General features: G+C 35.5%; 1 protein-coding gene across 1 annotated transcript in view; it reads left to right on the forward strand.

Moving 5' to 3' along the window:
- Positions 1-27,589, forward strand: part of LOC140334713 (sialate:O-sulfotransferase 1-like) — a 328,520-nt gene that overhangs the window by 152,721 nt on the left and 148,210 nt on the right. The window contains exon 2 of the mRNA XM_072416987.1: positions 18,973-18,990. Coding sequence (XP_072273088.1) covers positions 18,973-18,990 — 18 coding nt within the window. The remainder of the gene's footprint in view (positions 1-18,972; positions 18,991-27,589) is intronic.

The following is a 27,589-nucleotide window of genomic DNA, read 5'->3' on the forward strand; positions in this document are numbered from 1 at the left end:
CACTCTAAAAGGGTGGACTAAGAGTATCTGTATTATCAGTATCACATACTGTGAATAATGGTGGTTGGGTACGTTGTACTCCTCTGTGCCTTCTTCGTATTTATGTATCTTCACCCCAATGAGGACTGCAACAATATAAATACCAGCTTAGTCTAACCCATTGTGTTTATTTTTTTTTTGTTTCACTGGAATATGTAATTTTTTAACAAAGTTTTAAGGAAAATAAATTTTAGGTATTACTTATTCCTGGTCAATATTTTTTTACATACAGCATTTTGGAGTGCTTCTTTGGCAGCATTAACAAGTCATATGTAGGAATGAGTTCTGGGAGTCTTCAATGTTTTAGGAGCGACCTTAGTTAATGCTTTCTATTAAAGACGAGGGTCTTTGGCAGTTCTCCTCTTCCCGGAGAGAGAAGTTATCTTTCCCTTCTCCCTTTAACTTTTCCCTGGCTGGGTAGTAGGTTTCTGTAGAAGTTTGTGTGTCCAGTTTAAGGTCCTGGGATTGGAGACATTTTTCTAATTACTGTAAGGCCCCTTATACTTGCAATTGAAAACTGCTACTGTTAGACACTCCCAGTCGCCTTTCTTCGATATCATGCAATTGATCCTGTGGTTGTTGTGTCAATTGCAGTTCAACGTAAACTCCACTCAACCTCTGTGTCATGTGGTTAAGTGCAGTTCTGCTTTAGGTTTGATGGTTTAATTTTTTAAGAAAGTCGATGTGTAAAAAGAAGCAATCACTTTAAAATGCTTTCCAACTGCCGTAAGTGGTGGTTGAAGGCGGTTGCATTGAAGTTAATAAAAGCGATTGGCTGCTCAATAGCCAGACGCAACATGTTACGCTCAGCAACCACGCTGCATTCTCAAATTGCGCAAAGTAGTTTGTAACTTAATGGGGAGAGGATGGAATAGCAAAAGCAGTTCTGAAATCAGCCTAGTTATAGTGTTGTGTCAACTAGAATAAGTTATGCATGATGTTTCTGAATGCTGTGACCCATCCAATATCTACTGTCCAATTGATGTAGGAGTTCCATGTGAGTTTTGGTTATCCCAAGTAAAGAAATGCAAGTTACATTTAAGCCTGAGCCTGCATTTATTCATGGAATTAAAAGTATATAAATTAGGACACCAAAGACTTAAAAAGTACACGATGCTAGAGGGTTACTCAACTTTAGAAATGTAGGATCCCTTGTTATAGGATCCTATGGGAGGATGTAAATGCTGTGAGGTAAGGGGTCATATAAGCTATAGCCCCCCAAAAACCTATTGCAAAACAATGATGCACAGTTAAAAAAATCAGCATATAAAGATGACGCACACTAAAAGAGCACCTCAATGATAGCTTCTTTTTTATTGAACTCCAACAGCCAATACACATTTACTGAGCTTAACATATAAAAATCTTTATCTCCTAAAAGCTGATGGCTCAGAAGCTCAAAACCTACTTCACTGACAGAGTAGAGCCTATTTTTTCTTAAACAGCTTGTCATTTATTTTAAATACCACAGGATTTAAATTTTTTTTATAGACAGAAAACCCATAACCAACGCAAGAAACATTGCTTTTTTCACCTCTTTCAAAGACACTGTCCATATCATTATATATGTTACACAGTGACCCTGCCATACATAGCAAATGAGGTGTCATTTAAAAAACATTTAGAACAGAAAATAATTAAAACATTATTATTCCATTTATCATAAACTGCATGCATTGTTCTGGGATGGAAATATGTTTTCCTGTATTGCTAATAAAAGTTGAAGACCATTGTGCATGAGGCATTCATGAGCTGGGCAGGCGAAGGAAGGAACATGTCATGGTTTAGTCCCCTGTTAGCTGTACGTCAATAAGGCATTTTCTGAATATTCAGTGGTATGTGATGAGATGTCAGTGATTAGTCACTTTTGCATGAACCATCCACTGTATAAATTTGCTAATGCAATTTCCTTGACACGTTTTCAGATCATTATCTTTTTCAAATGTCTTTGGGTGAGATTGGCAATGGGAAATGACATGCTGGATATTTTATATTAATTGTTCTATTGTGAAAAGGTCACCTTACCATTTAGTACACGTATTCTTTATATCATAAAAGCTGGCCACCTGCTGAATAGAAAATTAAAGAGTTTAAATTGGATCGAGAGGTTCCAGAGATAGTGCTTTTCTAATAAAGCTTATTTTATCCTAATGTTTAATGAGCATTTTAGTTAATACACACATTAAATATTGTTAGTGGTAATTATTATTGCAGAAAAGAAATGAAGATCAAACCAATTTATGTCTTTTTAAGTCTAGGAACAAATAGTATTGTATATTTATAATGTGCTTTATTTGATATAGATTTACAGTTTATAATTCATACATCTTTTTCTATTTTACGTCAGAAGAAGATGGAAAGATTAGATTTTTGCCCACATATTTGTAAATTTAGAGCAAATCCAATTTAGCAAAAATAACTCTGCTCATTCCTAGCAACCTTAGCTTGGGATCCTGAGGCTCCACATCATAGAGACATGCTTTCCATACCTTGTACTAATGAGGGTCATTACACTGACCCTGTTTCTATAGAAAAGTAGCTGAAGCAAACCATACCTGTATAAAAAGACATAAATACTATACTTTCCCATTGTTCAAGCCAAAGGACACAACTCTGGTGCTAGGAAATTTTCTGCTGATGTCCACAAGAAACCCAGCACAGGATCAAAGTGATGTCCAGGGCCATGGGCAACAGGAAAGGTTAGTATTTACTGTCGTTATAGACATGGCTTGTTTCAGTTACTTTTTCACAGCAACAGAAATAGCTTTAGGAAATAATGCAGATCTATGCAAGATGGAAAAGACGTTCCTGTAAAATTGGGTTGTCATTGTGGTATTCTAGAAGCAAGTCTAAATGCTCAGTTAATTTGAAAGATCTTTGCAATCAAAACATTTTTAAAGCATATGCAGTATGTATTATACTTTTCAATTGAACTATACACTTTTGTATTATATTCTAATTAAAATATTTGGTTCAAAGGACTGGTCAGGAGCAGTGCATGACATTTTTAAGTATGCTCTTTTTAATCCCAAGATCTATTTGACACCACTCAACATATACAGGGTTACAACTAATCACATAGCCATTGGCACTAATATTTAACATTTAGGTCCATTTCCTGTGATCGAGCCCCCAAAGCATGAAACTATCGCCATCGTTTTGAAGTGTGTAATGGAATAGTAGATCAATAAAGTTCAAGAGATTTATGTGAAACGTGCTGGATCAGTGACTTTGATCCTGCTACTTACATTGGCAGTTGCCTTGCTGTACGATTCCTGCACCTGAGGAAGTGAACTACCTTCAGCTGACAAAGCTCAGATATTCTCCTTACCATTTCTCTGCAATGTATGTCTTTGTGGAGCATGGTTTATTAAGAGTTTAGCTAAATGGTTTTGTCATTAATATTCAGAAGGGTTAAATAGAAATCACTAATAGAAGTGTTTGCAGCAATTCCAATCAAATAAGGGTGCAGGGTCCATCAGGGTGCAGCTTTTACTCACACAGAACATGCTTCATTAATTTAGGGAGACTTAGTTATGTAAAAGCAACTAACAAGTTTGAAAATGGTGTGCTAACAATTTTATTTGTGGTGGTCATCAAGCCCCTTTAAGAAATCTATCTGCTTGTGAATGTTCAAGATCTGCTTGTTCAAGATCCTTCAGTGGTGAGCTAAAAAAAGGAGATCGCCATCTGTCATCTGGGTAATAAACATTACCAAATACCCCAAACTTCATTTAGGTTTAGTTGTATTTTAACGTCAAATCAAACTGTGTTACTCTCTTTTATGTGAGTTCCTCATCTATTTGACATGCCTTATTGAAGTAACCTATAGGACCCATTTCAACCTAAATGTTGCAGTAACTAACAGTGAAATACAGCTTTAAATGTGTCATAGTGACGTGCCGTTTATTTTCAATGGCATCTTAATGCACTAAACCAATAAAACCACCAAAGCATGCTGTCGCTACAATAGAAATCAATGGTGTTTAGTTCAAACACCCATTTCCCACTTTTAGATTGATCACCATTTTGTAAAGAAGCGTATGCTGCTGCAATTTACTAAACACCGCATATAAATATGGCAATCGGTTACCCCATTCAAATTAATGACTTTAACTGTCTCTACTAAAAAAAAAAAATGGTATGGCAATCAAAACCCTAAATCAGGAGTTTCAAAAGTTGTCATCAATTTTTAGAAGGTTGCAAAGAAAGCAGTGGCAATATGTTATCTGATCACAGCTTCTTTATAAATGTTCCCTTTAGAGAGATAAGAGAATTCAGCATATGACTTTACTTTATGGCTGTTTGGTATTCTGGAAACATCAATTTAGAATGGAGTTGGTCATTATGAAGTATCCCCTACAGACATTAGAATTTTCTTCCAAAATGTCTCACCCCAGTGCCTTTTTACCATAAACAGTATTCGTCACTGGTTGAAATTTTATACTGTTTTATGTAATAGGGATTTGATTTATTTTCCCTCTCGTCTGCAAATAAAAATGTCAAACTATTAACCATCTAATAGGAAATTCATGAATGTGCTGAGTTATGATGATTATATTTACACAGGATCATCTGAGTCTTCTACAAATATTATATAAGCTATTACTAAATTGGTCCCTCACAGTCATACTGCCATGTTGATGAGGTCATTCAGGTTCAGGATTGACTGATGACAACTGTACACTGCATTTTTTTTGCCTGAAATTTTATAAAAAATGAATGTACAGGCTGACAGCCTTTTCATGTTTAAATTTAGCAAACAATTTTAGCACAAGAAGCAAACCCAAATGTCTCTCTTTAATCCCAGGGCATTACATTATTTAAGGTCATTACTATAATAAAAGGCTTGCTCAGGGAACAGTTTATAGTTTGACCTAGACTAATGGCTCTACAAAAATAACCCACTGCATGTGTTAAGCAATTGAATAGTCATAAGATTGCACAGATGGCATTATATTCCATTTTGTATTACTATGTATATTTTTTATAATATTTTTTTGCGAGGCTTTATACATGGGGTTCATATGGTCCCCCATTTCAAGATTTTGGTATATAATTTTTAAGTAATATCATGCCTGTAATTTTGTAATTTTTTATGCTTTACAAGAATAACACATTTCCCATCTACTTCTACAGTGAGATGACATATTGGTTATCCTGTTTATGGGATCTCTAGATGCTGCTGTTTTTAAAAAAAAAATTCTGAAATAATAGTTCTTGTGTGACCCTGCTCTTAGGATATCAACTCTGATAAAACTATCCTGTTAATCCTTACAGTGGGACAGGTAAATGTGATTGTTTGGTCACCACAGCCACCCATTTACAAATTGAGTGTAAATTGATAGTTCATGTCTGTTTCTTTGCCTTGCTTTCAGTAGAGAATCATTGTGGTAGTAAGTAAACTGTTGGATCATAGCACATTTTTACTTTTCATTTCCCACTTTGAACTGTTTCAATCAATCAATCAAAATATAACTATGAGACCCTCCTAAAACCTTTATAAACTGATTATCTAATTGAATTGGTCATTGTATAGCTCAACAGTGCAAATGTTGAAAGATTGTGAGACAATAATTCTTCAAATATGATAATATGGGCGTATTCTTAACCATTTTTTAAAAGTAGTTTTATAGGTGGAAGTTTATTTAGGAGGTGAAGTTTAATCTACTTTCATTTTTTGCAGTCTTTGGTTCTTTATCCCCCCCTTCGCCCATGCTAATTTTGTTCTTAAAAAACACTTTCAACGTTAAATACATTTTAGGCTTATTGACAGGGTCTCTTCACAAGCCCTACTGCTGTAGCAGTCTAAAATAAGAATCAGAACAACAAGTTTTTGGAGGACAAATTAATGGTGCATTTACATTTCCATTCTATAAATAAGGGATTTTACTACATGTTCTTGCATTTTGCTCGACTGAACTAATTATTATCCTACTACCTTGGCTTCTACTTGCTTTTTATGTCAATCTATGCATACATACATTGGCATAACTTGTGATAGCTAAAACAATAGTGTATTTTTATTCACAGAAATTCATTTACTTATTTTAGAAATATACAAGTTTGCATTTCTGTCTTTGCATTTTAGGGTTATGGATATTTTTAGTATGTACCTCTGGCAAATGAACGTAGCAATGTCAAGGATTTCAAAACAGAACATTGTGACCCTATTACAAATGTGCTTAAACCACAATTATGTTAACCCTGAAAAGAAGAATTTTGTTTTATATGGATTATGGCAAAACCTTTACAAGCAAGAAAATAGTTATAAACATTTTTTTTACCATTAAAGAGCAACAATTAAAGGGAAACTAAAGTTCCACTTTCAAAATTTGTGATCAGGAAATACTTTATTGCAGAAAGGGACAGGCAATATCCCTTCAGCAATAAATCATACTTACCTGCCATAACTGCGTAGGAAGCCACTATGCTTGTAATATCCTGGATTTCCCTGCTGATGCAGGGACTGAAAGAGCAGGAGTTATATTACCCTGGGCTGACCTGAAAAACAAAGAAGAAAGCAGCCCCCACAATGGAACAGGGACAGGTAAGCAAATTTAAATAATTGCAAGCACAAGGGGTTAGCTCCATTTTTAATATTAGATTACTTGGTTGATGTTTCTAATCATTCCTCAAACATGGTAAAACTCTTTGCTTTATGTTTAATCTTGTTTGCATGCTTGTCCTACCAGCTCATACCTGAAATTAAATTCCAAAATGTATACAGTATAACACACAACATGTGCTAATGTTAAAAGTATATCTACAGTCAAACTTTTTTTTTTTTTTAGCTTTGAAAAGAATAGGGAAGGGATAAACCGGTTCTTTTTCGGCAGAAAGGTAAAGTTTAGTCTTAAGCTACGTACACATTTCCAATTATTATCGTTGGAAAACGAACGACGAACGATCCTGCACGATATCTACGAACGATCGTATAGCACCGATCCTGCACATAGAGATAACGACACGATCGTTCGTAGATATTGTACACACAATAGATACGATCGTTTGAGCGATAGAGGAACTATGTGCACGACAGGAAAGTGAACGAACGTTCATTCATTACGCATGCTCAGATCATGGATGATCAACGAACGACCGTACACACGAACGATGTTCAACGATCGTCGTCCAATCCGATCCGCCGGTCCGGTCGTTCGTTTCCAACGACTTTCCTCGTTCGTCGGCGTCACGAACGATTTTTGCCCAATCGATCGTTCGTTTTGAACGATAAAAATTGGAAGTGTGTACGCACCTTTATGCCTCCCTATTAACAATTGGTGGAAGATTTTCCATTCAAGCTATGGCTATTGCAGTTGTATTGTTAATCAGGATGAGTTTTGAGATTCTCAAAATGTTTGCAGTGCAGACAATACATTTTTAGGATGCTGGCGATTAACATAACCATATGATCTTTGGGAATTATGTTTGCTTTTCCACTGCAACAACAATCTTATGTCTATAGACTAATTAAACAAAGTAGGTCAAGAAGCAATGAAAATGAGAAAAAGTGCAGTAACCCATAACAGGCACATTCCAGTTTACTGGTCAAATCAGTTAAGATATAACATTTAACTCATTCTGTATATCCTGGCTGAATTTCTTTAATAAATTCAGCTATTTTCATAGTTTACTATGCTATTAAAAAGTGCATTAAAAAATTGTGATTTGTTCTTTTGGAAGACAAGCCTATTCAGAAAACCGATATAGCAGCTACTTATACAAAGAAAAATAGAAACTATAGAAACAAAATGTGTTTCTCCAAAACAACAAAAAAAGTTTATTGTCTCCATGGAAACCTTGAAATTCTGTCACTCCAAATTACTGGTCAACATGAGACAAATAGCTTTAATGGATATATTTTATTTTTTGTGTCAGTTTGAGAAATTACTCTTCTTAAAGAAAGTATTGTTTGAGAACTATTTTGTGTTCTTACACTGGAAAATAAACTTTGTTTAAAGCTGTATTATGGTTGGACTGGGGTAGACATGAAATAGTTTGGGGCGCAATGGAAAGCCTATTTCCCTGTGGAAGTAATTACAATGTACTACCTGTCTATTCCTTTAGGAGTGCAGCAATACCAGGCACTGAAAACCACACCATAGGGATACAGGTGAAAAATACCAAGATGAACACTAAAACATCTATACCATTCTAAAGCCAAACAACAGAATTTACCCAGAGCTCTGACCTCACCTATTTATATCCCATTTGTTTTTTCTTCCTTTGGTGGAAAACGTATGCTTTTCATTATTTGCCATTGCACTCTCTGGTTACATTTTCATTGAATGGAATTATTGCAGGTACATTTGCTGTGGATATCTCTTCCAAGACCCACTGTCCTAATTTTGCCTTCCCCGGATACAAGGGGTGTGATTCACAGCTGTGTTCTATGTAATGTCCACAATTTCCATACAGGCAGGTTTATTCTAATAGAAAAGAGTATTGCTATGCTTTGGTTAAATATTATTTCAAGATTATACAGCCATGTTAAGGACACAAAGGCAGTAATTTGTACAGAAACGCTTAACAGGAATTTTATGACTTTACACACATAAGCCATGCATCGTAAACTATTACCCTAACACATGCATATAACAATATTATAAACAAATCATTTTTATGCAGCTTTAAACCAGGGATTTCAATCAGTTCCAATAGTTAATAAATGGCAAGATGGAGTGGCCCTTCTTCATTCTCTTCTTGGTCAATCCCAGCTTCTTGACATTTTTCACATGGTGAAACCATTGAAATAACTTTCAGGTCTTTGGGGGTCCCCTGCTGTAAAACTATATCCACTGCTCAGAGTATAGTAGGACAGTGGTCAGTGGGAAGAATGCTTTTTAAAGTCTGGTCAGTTTGAAGATTATTGCCCTTACACATAGCCTAAAAGATTACACTGGTCAACAAACATTTTCTTGCCAAACAGATTAAAGTCATTTTAGGTTATGTTTGATGCACAGATTCAAAGTATGGTATTGGTTTTACTAGATTGGCTTTAGTTTTTGAAATATTGACCTCAATAATAACCTCAAAACACCTAAAACTAATGAAACATGACAATTAAGCAAAATGAAACTAGATATGCCTATACAAAATTATATTTTTGAAATACTTAATGTCAATATATTCTATATTCAGTATATTTACAGAAGTAATCACAAAGAAGTCATCGAAAAACTCCATTTGCATGATTTCCTTTTATGCTGATGATCAGGACAATCACGTTGAAGTCTCCAGCAGTAGTCTGCCATCATGTGTCTATCCCATCTGCTCTGATACCTTCCTTCCATCACTATAATATCTTGATGGAACCTCTCCTCTTGTTCCTCACTGAAATCACCAAGGTTTTCTGGAAATTTTTGCAAATGGCTATGGAGATAGTGTACCTTTATACTCATAGTAGCACGCAAATTTTTGAAGTTTAAGAGCAAGTTTTGTACCAGTTCTTTATCACTTTGTGCTTTTTTGGTTAACAAAGAAGCCCTTGACAACTATGACATAGCTGTGCTAGGCAGAAGCTTCAGTATCAGTCATTCGAATCATTTATCAGTTTCTTAATCTGGGGTCCATCAAAGATTTCTGCTTTTATTTTTTCAGTACTCAATCCAGGAAAGAATCTACAAATGTATTTGAAGCAATCACCGTCCTTGTTAAGAGCTCTAACAAATTGCTTCATTAATCCCAACTTTATGTGTAGTGGAGGAAGAATGATTTTTTCTTTGTCAACTATTGGTTAGGTAATGATGTTCACTGCACCTTATTTCATGTTTTCCATTGGAGGTCATGTCACTTTTTTTCAGTGATCCTGCTATGCTCTACTATCCCACAAGCAGATGGAACATGGGTACTTTGTGTATCCACTTTGTTGTCCAAGTAGGAAGTTCACCATTTAAATCAACACATATGGACCATTGGTGATCATGATAGCAAAGCTTTTGTAAGACCATTTTAAAATTTTCATATTCTTCTTTATTATTTGTTGAGTGACTAATTGGAATTGATGCATAGCAGTTGTTATTATCCAGTAAAACAGATTTTAAACTTCGAGTGGAACTGTCTATGAAAAGCTGCCAGTCTTCTGTTCGGTATTCTGATACTCCCATATGGGCTAGTAGTCTACTCCCATATGGGCTAGTAGTTCTTCTTATGAATGCATGCTGTTTTTCATTAATTACAACAGACTTGATGTATTCCACCAAAAAGCCAAAATTTGCATATTAGTAACATCACCACTGGGCTGAATGTTTTGGTGAATGAGTGTGTTTAATAACAGTCGACATTATCCCATGTTTAAGTATTCAGATAATAGGAATGTTTGCTTTGAAACAAAACATAAAGAATTAGAATTTAAGTCCTAAATAGAGGCCAGAATGCCTCTATATACTATACTATATCAATCATTGACAGGTCATTCGGAACTTGAGAGGGTATATTAGACCATCAGACAATCACAGCTGTCATCATCAAGCGACCAGATTGACTGAGCCCTACTATTCCTGTCAATGAGAGGTATAATAGGTCTCAGCCAATTCAATCACCAGAGGAGAAGAGCTGTCATCATCAGGTGGCCAAATAGGCTGAGCCCTACTAAACGTGCCAGATCTTCCTCTGGGTGAAGATGGAACCCAACAGAGCTAGGACAGGTGAGTGTAATAAAAAATGGTGGTTTAAGGACAACATGTCTGAGGCCAGGTGACATTGCTGTATAAAGCAGAGCTTTAACATGGCTTGGAGAAGCCTGGGGAAATAGGTACCTTTGCCAAGATTCTGGGCAATTTTGGGATGTTTTATTAGTTAAACGTTTGAGAAGGACTTATTACTCCTTTTTCTTCCAAAACTGAGAACTGATGTGAAGGATATGCAGGTGCTCATAATGTGCATGTATTTTCTCACAAAATTAGAACATTGTTTGATTTCATACTTTTAGTTCATTCTAGTGGTGTCTTGCCAATAATGAAAATTTTCAATGACTTTCTGAAAGCTTCCGAAACTCATATCTCCAAAGACCTGCTTATTGCAACATTGGCTTTTTCTTATGAAATGTATTGCATCTAGTGACCTTGGGAAACACAGGAATGGCCATGTGTACAGAATTATAATTACCAATGAGTTTTGTTGAAAATTTAATAAAAACATAGCTCTCCAGAGCTTTGAAAAGTCATATTTATTAACTTTTTTTTTTTCTTTTTCAAAATTAGTTGCAATTCAGCAATACATTAAATATATTTTGAGTTATAAAATCCCACCATGAGACAAAGGAAGATAACAACAAGGCTTGAAACATTAAATTACCAGCAGGAGGATATTATTCCTGACTTCAAAATATAGAAATAACAGTGGACAGCAATAAAAGATAGATGTTTGAGCATGCTACTGTTCCATGGACATGTTGGTGGGGGAAGGTAGATGGTGCAGGGTTGATTGAAAGGCTAGAGTTCTGTGCAGAAAGCATTTGTCATATCATCCCATATTACCCTACAATTATTGTTAATATTAGTTATCTTATCTGCATGATCCAGCTGCCTAAAATCTAAAATTATTTGACAAAGATCACTCCTGATATTACAACACCATACAAATAATCACAAAATTGTGAGTTGGTGTACATTTTCATGCCTCTAAACTTTAAAACCTTGATTTGAGCTGGTGATCAGAACAAGAGGTTTTAAATGAAAGCCATGGGGGCATGGTGCACCTTTATGACTGATTCCTGCCACAAAGGTATAACACAATGTTTTCTTTTTTGCTGCTATAACTGTTATTGCAGTCATAATTAGACAAATACACAGTACTGGTTCACAGTCCAAAGAAATTTGCATTTTTCTTAACAAGTAGTAGATGAGCTTTAAAATAATCACTCACTGACCTCTGTAGCTACAGGTATTGAGGAGCAATGCATGCTCCAATTTCTCAGCAAAAACACCAAATTTTTTCAAGGTTGATCTCTCAACAGCTGTGTTTCCTTCTCCAGGAGCTCCTGGTCTATGTATACAGAGATTAGAAGGTAAGCAAATACACTCTAGGAGGGGGACAGGATGATCTGAGCTGCTGACAAAATTACTTGAACAATGTCAGTTCTTTTTTCTTAATTTGAGGATACATTGTTCCACAGTACCAGCAACTACAGAGGTAATCAATGGCTTGTTTGAAAAGCTGAAATATTCATTGTTAGAAATATTTAAATACTTAAATGTCCTTGGCTTCACTTTAAGAAAAAGAGCTCCAGAATATATATACATGTTTATTGCTGTACTAGGCTCATCTGTATTCAGCTCCAGGCTTATTAACGGTTACTGATCAGATAAATTGTATTATGTATTATGTAAGTTTAAGGAAGAAAGTTTGGAGCTTGAGCTTGTGCATGCATAGATTATTGCTCTGTGATTCACAGCTTCATCAGTTCCCAAGGTACAAGTTAGACTTTGGGTATAAAGCCGTCTGTGCTGCTCTCAACATATCCTTCTTTGCCCTTAGGATATCTTTTGGTGATGAGACTGAGCTGGTGAAATGAAAAGTGACATTTCATGTCAAGTGCTGTTAAGTCTACAGTATGTCATTTCAATTTTCAAACAGACTGAGCTGACAAAAAATAAATGCCACTTTTCAAAATCTCAGAATAGATTGTGAAAGAATGGGGATCTGATTGCTACCCTTTGAGTGTGCAGGCTTGTCCCCTGTACTGGAGAAGGCGAAGACTGTTTAGTAATATTATGCAAAAGTACAAAAAGTCTTACCTTTCTTCAATGAAGTGTTAGGCATTTATTCATAGCAAAAGTGAGCAATCAGTTCAGTACATTGAGAAGAGAAAAAGTGTGCACATGGCAAGCTGTGCACTAAGGAATAAATAGATCGAAAACCAGCCAAAAATTTCAAATTAACAGTTACATCGTTATTCTCACATCCTCACAGTGTTGAAAAAGAGCCTTTCAGACTTTTTTTCTGGTAAGAAAAACTGACTATTTAAATTTCTCTACAGCACAAATCTGCAAAGTTTCTTCCAAATGTTAAAGCCGCTGTCGCCAACCTTTTTGGTCCCGCGGACCACTAAAATTACCGGCTCCTGACCGCGCATGCTGGTTGTCAATAAAAGGGGCGGAACCTCTCCTATGGTGACATCATAATGCCATAACCCCACCCACTCTGCTATCGCAGATCTGAGCCTGCAATGGGAGAGTGGGCGGGTTGTGTTGTAAGACACAGCCCGCCGACTTCCCTGAACCAGGAATTTGAACGGGGGCGTGGACCGCGGCTCTGACCAGTGCGTTTCCCCAGCGAGGTCCTTCTCCTGCACCGACCAGAGACGCTGATGAATGTGGTCATGGAAGCAACAGAACATTAGCCTTCCATTAATTAGTTTATCTTCTTCCTGACTATACAAAATGATATTGATTCAGCCAGTGGCTGCTGATAAAAAGATGACATATGATACTGAATTTCTCATTTGTCAAGAAAATGTCCTTACTTTGCTACAGCAGGGTCTCTATATATAAAAAAAAAGAGGTTCATCTTTAAAGTAATACTTGCTGGAATTACCCCATTGGAATTACACCTAGAATTACCCCATCTTCAGGACAGCAGAAAACTGTATTTAAAGGTTTGACTCCAAAGACTTTAAGAGGGTCATACCCATTGCACGTAGTGTAGGATTGTGGACACATTTCTGCCAATACGGCTCACTGAAAAGTAGGTGGCCAATACTTGAAAAAATTTGGGGCCAGGGAATGTAAATGTAGAATAGGCTATGGTGCTAGGAAGAAGTAGGCTATCAGGTTTTAAAGCAGAAATTGTCCTAAAATTTTGAATTCTTGTGCCAATTGTAATTCAGTTTTGTAGAATATCAGAAAATACTACATTACAAGGCCTTAGCCAGAAAACTATTTGTATTAGAGCCCTGGGCTTTAACCTATGAGATAAATTAAAAATTCTCACAATTGTTTAGTCCTTGTTAATCAATGCCAGGAATTTAATAATATAAAGTTGTCAAACACATTAAATAGCCTTCAGAGCAAACAATGCAATCTGGTTTTGTTTACAGAACTATGGTGAAGGAGAATAGTTAGAACTGCAGTTTAGAAAATGTATTTAGTATTATTCAGTATAATTGTATTTAAATCCTAAAATTCTAAGTATTAAAAATGTTATTTATATCGATTTATACAATCTATGTATAAAGCAGTGAATCTGACATTCACTAGATATTACCTGGTTAAGAATCAATAAATCATTGCCATTAAAAACACATGGACCCGTTTGATTCTCCAGCAGAAAATATATGGTGAATGTCAGATATACTGATGTACTAAATACCAAGATGTAAAAGCTGTGTTAAAGTACCATCAAAATATTACATATTTTGTCAGATCTCTATGGTTATAAGAAAAGAATCCCAGAATTTTGTGAGGGTTATAAAATCTTGTTAATCACAGGATCACTCAGAAAATACCCAAAGTATCATTGTTCTATATCAACCCAGCTGATACCTCCAATGTTATCCCCTTTATTATTTTAAATAAAGGTGGAATTCCAGCATACAAAAGGAACACTGATTCATGCAAGTCTGTATTCATTAATATATCCTTAAATGTTTATTTTTTTCATGCTGGCATGTAAGTATCTCATTACAACTGGGTAACAGAAAGCCCTATATACAGGGAAGGAGAAGCAGCCTAAGAAACCAATCAATTGTGCAAAGAGCGAGAGAAGAAGAAGAAAAAGTAAGAGCAAGTACATCATCAGTCTCCTGTTTCTCTTTTATAGTCCAATCACAGGGTGGGGGTTGAATGGAGCCCTTCAATTGTAAGAACTACTGCACAGAAAATCAGGTTCTATCCTGCCAGACAGGGTTGTGTAGTTTGAAATGGCTTTCAGACCTGCAATGGTAGGAAAACCAATCCTCTGACAAACAAAACATCTCTCATATATGTATTTCCTCCGTGCATTTATCTGTTTCCCTGGAATTCAACTAACCAATCTTTTAAAAATGACATAACATTTTAAAACTGTAAGCACTACAAGAAGAGCGGAAGATCTCAAACACAGAAAGTGACTTTTTGAAAACAGCATTTTCTAATTATATTCCCACTTCTAATACATTTTTGATTTTGTAAATACATCAAGGCATACTTATATAAGCACTCCTATTTTATTTATGTTGATTTTTTTTTTCCTGAAATTGAAGCAGGAAAGTTTTGCTAATGTATTATTACTTTTTTTTATCTGTCAACCTACCATACTTACAGAGAGCAGAACTTTCTCCATCTCAAAATAGATAGTGATAGCTTAAGGCAATTTTATTATTGGTGAAACTGTACCACTGTTGGCTGACAAATGTAGCAGAACATGACTTGTTTCCTATAAAGGCTGTCCATTTACCATTGGACCACAATTTTTTAAATCCATATTTGAATTATGTATAAGTGATGCTGCAGAAGACTACCAAAATTTGTGTATCCCAGTACATTTAAATAACCTGCACTTACAGGTTATTCTTCAACTCCTTCAAGCTTTTTTTTGGTTTGTAGGCAAGATTGGAAATGTTCATTTCAATTGTTATTTTTCTGTAAGTGTTCAGTAAACCATAAGTAATATGACTATTTTAAAATGACTACTTTTAAAACAGAGAATTCTTGTAGTTCTCCTAGATTGTTCCTCACCTAGAACCACCTTGTTACAGGCTGAGATATACTTTACAAGATGTAAAACAATTGCATAGTGATTCCTCCAACAAAAAGTGTTAGTTTTTTACAATCTCTGTGCAAATGCATTTAAAAATATACAAAGGTAAAAAAAAAAAGTAGAGGTAGGTAAATTTTCGTTATTGCACTCAAAAGGTATAAAGCTTTAGGTAATTACCTTAATAAATAAAGGTGAATACCATTCAAGTGCAATAAACGCAAATTAGTACGTAGGAAGAGTGAAGATCATGGATTTTTAAAACACCCTAATTGGCACTTTTTCTGTTAATGACACTTTTCAAAAATGGCATTTCTAAGCAAAAATTCTTTGTTTTTTTCCGCTTCTTTGCATGTGATTGGGTATTTTTTGCTTCCAAAAGCTAAGTGAACTAACCTTTTTAGAGCACAAGTCTGCTTTGCTAAGTAAATAGCCTTAACTCCGGGATAAAAAACACAGGCACTTTAAAATGTAAAATATTGAAAGAAACAGAAAAAGGAAAAAAATAATTGATAGAAAGTGTGAAATGGTAGAGCAACCAAGGGGAAGTAGAACCAATAATGAGTAAACAATTAGGAAAATCAAAATCAACCAAAGCAAGGGGCAGTTTATTGTACAGACAACCTAAAAACAGAAAAAATGTTCCAAAATCTCAATTATAATTAGATAACACTTGTGGCAAAAACAAGATACAAAAAACATAAAAAAAACATAAAATACCCGGTGGATGAAATGCATTGATAATGATTTTTACCAATTTCCACAATTTTTAGGAATTAAAATGTAAAAATAGTAACAGAAAAAACAATCTTGCACTATAGTAAAAAATTAAAAATACATCACTTTGGTATTTTTCTGTATAGAACATAAACATTTACCATCAGGCAATCAAGGTAGCATTCCAAATGCAATACGATTTTAATGCTGGAATTGAGCTCGCTTTGTGCCCTTTTCTTGTGGTGTTTATAAGCCTAATGTCCTCTCAGGATTAATTAAGTTAATAGCAATGAGCATATTAACACTTTGAAATAATACACTTATGGGCAGAATGTTCTGAGTGCAGATGTTAGCAGGATAAGCAGTACTCTTTATGATGCTACTATCTACCATTGTGCCATCCTCAGAAGATGTTTTAGTCATCTGGATGGATTACATAGAGTTCTATTCAAAGGAAATGAGGTTACTTGTTTTTCCACTTTAAAGTTGACAAAACATCTTTCTCTCCAAGGAACATCAACTACTTCACTCAAAGGACAGATATGTGCATTTACCATCTGACAGCAGTTCTATTAGATCTCCATGAATGCTAACGGTCTGTTTAAAGGATTCTGAAGGAAGACTTTTCTAAACTCACAACAGTTAGTTTGGAGTTGAATATCTGCAAATTATTGTTTTTCTTGTTGCTTTTTCCAGAAAAATGAATAATGTATGTTTCCTGACACAGACAAACAGGTTTGGTATTTAGTGACATTGAAAAGTCAAGACACAGTGGGTCTGATTTATTAAAGCTGTCCAAGGCTGGAGAATATACACTTATATCAGTGAAGCTGGGTGATGCAGCAAACCTGCAATGGATCTGTCCAGGATTCAAAATAGTCGCTAGCAATTAGCAAATGCCTTTGAAGAAATCCATTCCAGGTTTGGTGGATCGCCCAGATTCACTGATAAAAGTGTATATTCGCCAGTCTTGGAGAGCTTTAATAACTCAGGCCCAGCATGTTAAATTTGGATCCCATGAAGATTACTGAAAAGGCATCTAATGGAATAATTGCAGGGGCAGTGCATTAGGTTCAGTTTATTTTTCCATTTCCCATTCACTTAACTTGTATTTGATTTGATGCAGGTGCAGAGCAAGGAAAGTCCTGTATCTTCCTAAAATTACTGTAGATGAAGCTAACACTGAACTATGGATATAGCGTATCACTGTCAACTCCAGGGCTCTGGGACATGTAGAATTTTATCAACCCTACATTGTGAAAACATGCAGGCAGTGAACTGAGCCCAAGCACAGGAAAGATGAGGCATGGTGACATTAATACTTGTAACTGTAAATACCCATTTGGGGTAACAGTCAGGGCACTTTAATACATATTAGCAACATGGCTGGGGGAAATTATTTGGCAAAAAAGCATTTATGTGCAATGTGTAAATTTCCCAGAAAGTCTGCAGAAATTATGTTGTTATGGCTATTTCTACTAAATTAGGTCTAAATGGATTCACCCCCATGCATTTTCCCATTGACATGTTACCCACTGAAATTGCTTGGACTGCATCAAAACATATGTCACAGTATGTAAAAGTGAGTTGTTGAAGGCTTTCAATCATAATATGTAACGTATTTGGGTATTTTCAATGCTTTTAAACTACATGAAAATACTAAATGGTAATTTTAGATAATTTTAATAATGTGTTTCTCATGGCAGTGCCAATCCCTGCCATTGTATTGTTGTGCTGATGTGTTTCTTTCAGAATTTAAGTATTTAAGCAGTGCATAATTTTGCTCATCCTACACTTAAATTGCTTTAAATCATTTTCTCTACAACAGCTCCCTATAGTCCGTCTGTTGTTGCATATTCTGTATCTGAAATCTAGAAGAATTTGTGCAATGCCTTTGTGTTGTCACCTGTTGACCTTGGACTAGTTTCTGGTTCAGGTACAATGTAACAGCTGTGATTTAGTCTTTGCAATTTCTAGCAATGGAATATTCCCTTCATGATATAGGCAAACAAATATAATCCAGAAAAATTATGACAAGATATCCAAATATTCTGCTCAGATTTCAGGCTGCATCTTTGGAAACTGATTCCTTTTTCAAAGCAAACAGTTGCAGGAATCATTTTTAGAAAAGCTGTAAGAGGAAAGGAAACAGACAGTGCTGCATATGGATACACAGGTGGCCTGCACTTTCCTATTCACACGCAGACAAAGAAGTAAACAAAGCACCCAGGAATAAAAATAAAGTTGAAACGTCAGCTCAATGGGGGCTTTAAAATGATCTGGTGCAAATGAGAGCTGTTTGCTGTTTCCAGGCCTAATAATAATATTACTCAGGACGGCATAAATTAGGATCATACCACTTTCTGGAATCCCCTCTTCTTCCATTTATTAACTGCTGCTGCCTCTCTGATTTAGGCAGTTTCCCATAAATGATTGCAACAACCTATGCTGCATTTCTGCAATGGCTGAATTACATGTTTCAGTTCTTGTGAGATAAAGTCACTAATTTAAAGCTGTACCATTATCATTACACCTTAGTTACTGAGCTCCAGTAAAGTGACATTGCCTAGACTAAATACTGGTTGTCTGCTGCAAGCAATAAAACATTTCCTCACTCTCCTCTCCCCAGTAATCATGCAGCAACATGGTACAAGTCAGTCTCACCTAACTTTGAGCTGCAAATCCAGCTTGAGTTTGACATGAGTTTGAAAAGTCTAAGAGATCATTCAGAATATAATTTTTAGTTGTATCTGACCTGCAAGTATGCCTTTTCAGACCTGGATTTACCCTGTTTGAAACTACGTTTGTATTCTTATAGACTTGTAGGGGAAGAAAAATAATTCTAACATGAACAAATTAACACAGATCCTAAGGGGTAATGTCAATGGGTATTGTAGTTAAATGGTCCAATTTTCCATCTAAACACATGTATTTTTGCATTAAACACACAGCATTGAAAATTAGAATGTGTTTGATCTCCTTTGCCTGTAGTTTAAATACACCGTATTGATACAGATACATGCTGAACTGCCACGTGTATTGCTCAGTGAAGATATTCGTCAATTTCAATGCTCTACCCCTATAATATCACCTTCCTCTAAATATCCTAAAGTTTGCATTTCTGTACTGTCCCTGCTGCAAGACTCACCTTCCTTATGTGTTCTGATGTATAGGTCACTGGAAAAGAAAGTGATGGGAAATCCAAAATCCAGACAATTTTTTCCAGAACAGGAAGAAGGGGTAAATCTTTTATTAGGCAGACCTGTTCCAGTGACAAAGAAGTGGTTGTTTTCCTCCATTTAAAGAGATTTCTTCATATTTTCTGCCATGTGTCAGGAGCAGGTCAGGGATAGATAGGTCCCTGATTGGGCACAGACAATAAAAGTTTCTGTTATTTTGACTAATAAATAAATAAATAAATAACTATGTCTAAATATCTGATAAAAAGTTGCTGGTAAATACAAGATTGCAAATTTGTCCTGAACATCTGGCACTCAGTTTTTTAACTTTTCAAATGATTATACCCTTGTTTGAATCAAATTAATCAAATAATATCTGATGACATTGCTATAAAGGTCAACAGGCAGTCCCTGTTATAGGGAGCCAATACGGGAATGTCTCTGTCTCCCAACTGTATTCCTCCATTTTCCCCATGTCAAATTGTTTTTAATTAAGATTACAAATGGCCATATAAATACACATTTCAAGGGCCATTGTCATGGACTATAATGCTTGGAAAAGAACTAAAATGATTGGATTTGAACTGTGGGAGTTTTTTCCGAGGGAACACACATTCCAATCGGATTGCTTTGATGTTATAACTTAAAATGTATGTGTTCTAAAAAAAAAACGTGTATTTCACTAAACCTTCTTCACTAAAACTCTTTGTTGTTACTACATATTGATTTGGATAATGTTTATTTGGATGGGGGCTGCAGAAATCTGTGGTATTCTGGGCAATTTTTTAAAGATGGTGAACGTGGTGGTTTACTGTTATAATGGATTTTCCTTTAAAAAGTTACATCATTTTATGTACTTACCGTTGAAAACAGAAACAAACAGGACTTTATGTTAATCCTAATGTATTCCAGACAGCATTTTTGATTGTACAAAAACACTCTTTATTCATTTGATATTGAAAACAAAATTGTATTTATATAATGTCAACCTATTACACAGCACTGTACAATAAATAAGGGTTACAAATGACAGATACAGACAGTGACACAGGAGGAGGAGATCACCCTGCCCGGAAGAGATATTGCTTTGCTGCCATTAAAAGAAATGATCTATCAATTTTTTTCATTGCCTTTGCTTATACTGTGGGTATATCTTGACCCTTCCAAAGAAGCAGCCTTGGCTGAGTATTGTGTAGAGCAGTGTTTCCCAACCTTTCTTAGTCGCGGCACATATTTTACAATTAGAAAAATCCCACGGAACACCACCAAAAAGTCAGACACGTAAATTAGCTACCTGCTGCCATCTAGTGGAAGAGTTTTTTTTGGTTCTGCCTATCACTATACATCGCTGGTATAGACAAATGAAGACAAATTTTTTGCAGTAAATAAATCATTTTGGGACCAATTAACTGAAATTGGATAATTTCCCACGGTACACCCGAAGATCTCTCAAGGCACACTAGTGTGCCACGGAACAGCGGTTGAAAAACACTGGTGTAGAGGGCTCTTTTCTGTATTACAACTGTGTGTAGGTCTCATTTCATGCTCCTAACTCATGTCAATTGGAAGGCAAAATTAAGTTTTTGAAAGCGTATATTTTGGACATATATATATGATTTATGTTTGTTTGTATAGTTTATTAGAGTCAGCATGAAGTCCTTTTTATTTCTGTTTTATGTATAAGTATTGTACTTGGCTTTGGAATATGACTGATTAATTTTGCTTAAGAACAAACTAGTATTTTAAATGCATCATTGTATACAACCAGTATTCATAAAAAGGAATAACTTGGAATGTGTGAGATACGAATATTCCCTGATATCTGAAGATAACCAGATGGCCACTGCTGACCACATTACTTCCTTGGTCACACAATATATTATAGCCCAAAAGTTGAATATAATTTTCACAACTGATTTTAAAGAATATATATTGTATATGTGTGTTGCATTTTGTTTTAATAGTTAAAAATAATAAATAAAAGTTGATTTCCCCTGTCCATACTGCCTGTTACCCCAGTGATCGGGGCTGTTACTTAGCAACCAACATTTCCTTTTAAAAACAGCTTAAAAGAAGCTTTTTTTCACTTTTACCATAAAGAATTTTATGGAAATGCTGTTCAATGCACATTGATTTCCATTTGAAATAAAATGGAGGGGAGAAATAAAATAGAGGGGAAACAAAGGAGGGGTTGCAAAATTATTTTGGAATTTTCTTTCATCCTGGTCCAAGTTATTTCTTTTTCATTTCTTTTTTCACTTTCCTTCTCATCTCCATTTATCAGAATTTAAAAAGTCAAACACTGCAACATCCCATTGCTGCTGAAGGCTGAGCAATATCTTGAGGATCATATCAAAGCAAAATCACTATCAACTTATCATTTCTAAAGTTATTGGTATATATTTATATTTACTAATAATACAGTAATAACATACTATATAAATATATATATATATATATATATATAAAGTCCCAAAGCCTGTGGGGCAGTGTTATGATCTTGCTTCAGTTGGTCAGGTCTAGGATCAGCAATGTTATGTGCCCAAAAAATGCTTACAAAAAAAAGTATATTGTCACGTGCGGAGATACAGGACCACTAGCAGGCACTAGGCACCCTTGGGCACACAAAAGTGGGCAAAACAGGGTACCAAATCAAAAGGCAGAAGCATAGTTGAGGAAGGCCAGGGTCCAGGCAGGCAGCAAGCAAAAGAGGTCAGGTCATACGCCAGGGGTCAATTGCAAGGGATCCAGGAGACAGACACTAGTGACACAGGGGCCACTGTGAGCACAAGGAACACAGGACACACTGAAAGCAACAGGAGGCACAGGTGACTCAAGCATATCCACAGACAGACAGACAGACAGGTACACTGGAACAGCACAGAAAAGTTTGCTGGGAACCAACAGACTAGAAAATGAGGGGTTAACGCAGGAGCTGGACAGAGGAAACACTGAATTAAGCACCAGGTGAAAAGGGACTAGCTCAACAGAACTAGGGGCTCGGCACAATGGAGACAGAGCAGTGTGTGAGCTAGCTAAATAGCCAGGGATGATAGAAGAAGCTATTTTCTGATTGGCCAGCAGATTGAGCGAAACTGATCAAACTTGGGATCAGAGGCATGACCAGAGTCAGAACTGCCTGCATGCGCAAGGGAGAGATGTCTGTGCTTTAACAAGGGACAGGTAAGTGTGACAAAAATACTGAATGGCCAAATTTTACAATTTAATATTTTATTATTTTCAATTATTATTTTATTCATTATTTTTTTTTTAATTTTGTTTTTTGTCATCCCTAGAAAATAATGCCAAGATTCATGTTGTGATAGAGTAGTTTACCTAATTTTCACACATGAATTGGCTACCAAAGAGTCACAAGTCTAACCTCAACCCTATTGAGAATAGTTTGGATGTGCTAGAAAAAACTTATTAGAATGTGTGACTTTTGGTTAGTCAGTGTATTTTGTAAAAAGCTGATTTATCAAGCTAATGCACCAAAGTTTGTAAGGCGCATATACAATCCGTGGGGCACAACGTATTACTGAGATTCAGTGGCGATCACTGGTGCGCTTGCCTGCCGGACTACAGCATTGATAAATGAGCAGTGGGGTCGAAAATTTGCCAATGAAGGTGATTCATTTTCAGCTGTGCAATTGTGGTGGGTCTGTCAATGGTGATGTCATAGCAATCAATTAGGGCACACCTGGTCGCTGTTCTGTATGCACCTACAGTCCATTACAAGTCAATTTTAATCCTTAATGCTAAATTTTGGTAAGTGCTAAATTTTTATGTTTCATTATACTAATTCCAAAAATTGGTTAATTTATATTTAGATTAGCTGAAATATATGTATTATTACTTTTTTTTGGACTGGTTGCAACACTGCAAACTAGTTCATAGTAAGCTATATATGTACTAACTAGCACTTTATAATATGTTATCTCATCACAAAATAGTATGCTGGAAAAAAAGAATGTTTCAAGGCATTTTGGATCTGATTCAAAATTCATTATAGTTTGGCTTTAGAGAAATCGAAAGATTGTTGGTAAAGATGTTATAATACATGTATCAATGAACATTTAGTGATTTCACTTGTGTGCGTATGTCAAAATAGATTTAAATGTATATAAATACATATGCTTTTTAATTAAGTAAGTTTGCTTGTATGGTATTCATTGATGTGACTTTTTGGAATCTTCATTATTGTTAGCTTCATCTGGTGCTGCAATGATTGTGTGCCTATTTTAAAATGATGGTCTCTATTGGTTAGCAATTCTTCAACCTGTTTTCTTACAATGTATATGTTATCATTGTTTGTAAAGTTTTTGTCATTTTATCCATGAATAATTAATACATATATATGCATGGTTTCCACTTTAAACTGGTACTTGACCCCCCTCATTGCCTTTGTCCCATTCTCAAAGTCATATTGCCACATATTGGTATTTGCATGTTTTAAGTAAGTATTCCTTTTATGAATAAATTGTCATGGTTTTTATTTTCTGACATTTGCCGAATAAGCTGTGGTTTTCCTTTAAAATACTTCACTCCTGTTTATTTGCTGCCACTGTTCTACACAACTCCTCTGTTCATTTTTAGTAGTGTTATAGGTTTGTTCTCATTTGTACTGATTGTGCTGCCTTATCTTAGCCCTATTGTATACAAGCACACTTCCACTTCCTGTCCAAACAGGTTGTCAATTAGCTGTCCAGCTCAGTTGCATACTAATTCTAACACACCTGATGGTGATGGTAGGAGGTCCAGGTAGCCTAGCACAACATCAAACCACATTTATTAACAAGCTCAAAAGCAGGGTAAAGCACTCTTAAATACTGGATTTTATGCATTATTTAGTTGTTTACATGATTCATATAGTATTAGTATATAAAAAAATTAAATGCCATTTTAGACCTTGGCCCACTATATATTCACTTCATCACATCAGCTTGGTAGTGGAAGCACATAAAGGTGGATTCCTCTTTTAACCAGAAACAGTATCATCCACGAATGTACAGTAGTCTGTGATGTGACATTGCAGAGGCTTGCCAGAGGTTCCCAGCAAAGGGATGTTATCATCCAGTTACCGAATATATTCAATTGCTAGGATGTGTTAAGCAGCATTGTAAATCATGTTTGGTTGGCAACTAGATAGTACTGGATTTTATTTTTCATGCTTATCAGGCTGCATAAGCAATACTTGGCCAAATCTAAATATGTGTATGTATATGTATGAACAGTGAAAAAACCAAGAGGAAGTAGCTGCACGCTTTCCTTAAACTAGCTTTGAGCCAAACCCATGACATCAGATATCATAAGAAGAAATAGGCAATCTTTTCAATTTGAAGTACATACGTGTTATGCAAAATGCCAAAAACCCTCTTTGCCAATTTCTTCCTATATTTCTCTTTTTTTATGTATATGTATACACATTTAAATGTATACATACATATATGCATGTATGTACACATGAAGAAAAACAAACAATAAACAAAAAAAAATTATCAGAATGATGATGTGCCTTCTCTACAAAAGTGGCAGGCAGTTTTGAACTGCTGGGGAACACAGTTCACACGCACGTAACAGGTTTGCATTGGAGTAAAACAATGTGCATCAAACACCTGAGTTTTAATAAGACTTTAATTTTTAATAATTGTGCTGTTTTTGGCCTTTTAACAATTAATTGAAAGGAAATACTCAAAAACAATCAAAATTTACTTATTAAATTGTAGGTCTGTTGGATCATCCAAGGTTAAAGATCCTGTGATATTGTAAAGATCACACACACACAAAAAAAACTATTAAAACAACTTTATTCAAGATTCCACATTTTCAAAAATATCAAATTAAAATATAAAGACCACACAGAAACCCCTAATATTACCAGACAAAATAAAAAAAAAAATTCACACACAAACACATGTAAACCCACACTTCAATATAAAGATAAAATATTCCAAAAATGTCCAAAGAAGTATTGCATTCGAAAAATACTTACAAAACCAATATGCAATTTGTACCTAACAAGGGTCTCGTACTAAGTACTAAGGGATTTATCACCAGGTGGATCCTCAGATCAGGCTTTGTAAGCGTTTAGGTAAACAGCTGAAATCAGTTAACTCTTTAACATTTTATTTAGGGCTAACTGGAAGATGTGTGCCATTTGAAAGAATGATTTGGAAAGAATGAATTTTAACTGAAGCTCGCTAGGGTCAAGCTGCCGTAGATGCGCGCCTTGAAGTGCCAGATCATTTTAGTTTATAAGTGTTGGGAGAATACGCCAGTGTATTTTTGACCCCTTAAGATGCGTTGATAAATAGGCTAGAGGGGTTGGATGTGGGATCGGGAATACACGCGAGTGAGCAAGTGAACTTTCAAATTTGCTTGATAATTCAGCCCTTAAGAGTCAGCATCACATCACGGCCCACTTGGTCTGCTCAAGGTCCCAACCAGGTCCAGCATAATCCAGTCCTCTTTCAATTTTGGCTGCACACAGACAGCTTTTTTTTTCTTCAACTATCTTCAACAATTTTCTTTTTCTTCAACAATCCAGGAAACCTAGAATGGATTTCCTAGCTATTCCTAGCTTTCCTAGTCATTAGCTATTTGTTAGCAAATATTTTTAATCCTAGTCCAGATCCTTTCCAGGTTTGCTGGATCACCCAGCCTCACTGATGAAAGTGCATCCCCTCCAGCCTTAGGGAGCTTTATTAAATCACACCCTCTGCCTCATCAGAAATGGATTTCAAAGTAGAGCCCTGACTGTGGCAAACCTCACATTTATGAACAAAACCCACTGATATCTAATTAGACTCTTTCACTGGGCCATTTGTTCTGCGCTATTAGGCACCCATGTGATTTACGACATTAATACTGGCAGCACAACCAGGTTGTGTATTACTATATATATTAACCTCCTGGGTGGTTACCCTAAGCCTAGTTCAGGTAAAAAACTTACTGAAAGCATTTACCCTAAACTAGGCTCAGGGAAGCTAAAGTAAGAATCAAGCGTTTTCGTTACAGTGCAATCTGATTGTCATACAACATTGTATGATAATCAGATTACACCTGGAAAACCCCACTTACCTTGTCCCCGCAGCTCCTCCGGAGATGCCTTTTCTCTTTTGTCTTCAGCCGCTGAATGCAGAAGTGATCGCCGGGGTTTCCCGTTTACGTTGTTGCATACGTCAGTGCGGGTGGGAGGCGGGGCGGGAAACTCAAATAATTTTGTATTGGATTCAATACAAAATAGCTGTATTGAGTCCACTACAAAGAAATCTTTATATAATATATATCTATATATATATCATTTTATTATATATAATATATAATCTACTGTACAGTTATATTACATTATACACATTGTTTTTTTAACAGATTTTATTTTTTTTTTAATTTAAAGTTTATTATTAAATTTATTAAATATTGGACATATTTTGGTGAGTTAAGAAAAAATGGCACAGGTAAGAATTATAGCCTACAAAGTAAAATAAATTTCCATGCAAAAAAAATGTAACCCTTTTTGCTTAGAAATACGGAGACAATTACAATGTATTACGTAAGTGTCCCTTGGCAATTCCTAAAGACGTCGGTGCATGCGCCCGTTGATGGGGGGCGGGCCGGGAAACTCAAATATTTTGTATTCGATTCAATACAAACACCTGTATCCAATCCAATACAAAATATATTTATGTGGTTTTGTCTATAGGTATGTGACGTTGGACTCCCGTGCTGCCCCATTTTAAATTTACCACACTAGGGAGGTAATTTAGAAAAAAATAATACTATACAGTATACAGAATAATTAATTATGCATTCTTGTTTAGGCTGATTTTTGTGTTTTTTAATTTTTATTATTAAACTTAATTATTAAACGTAATTTTTACATGATTCTGTGTTTCAAACTTTATTATATTCAGGATATCTACCCTTGTTTGGACATATTTCGGTAAGTTACAGGTCTACAATATAAAAAAAAAAAA

This window comes from Pyxicephalus adspersus, chromosome 1 (genome assembly GCF_032062135.1).
Source record: "Pyxicephalus adspersus chromosome 1, UCB_Pads_2.0, whole genome shotgun sequence".
In the NCBI taxonomy this organism is placed as follows: domain Eukaryota; kingdom Metazoa; phylum Chordata; class Amphibia; order Anura; family Pyxicephalidae; genus Pyxicephalus; species Pyxicephalus adspersus.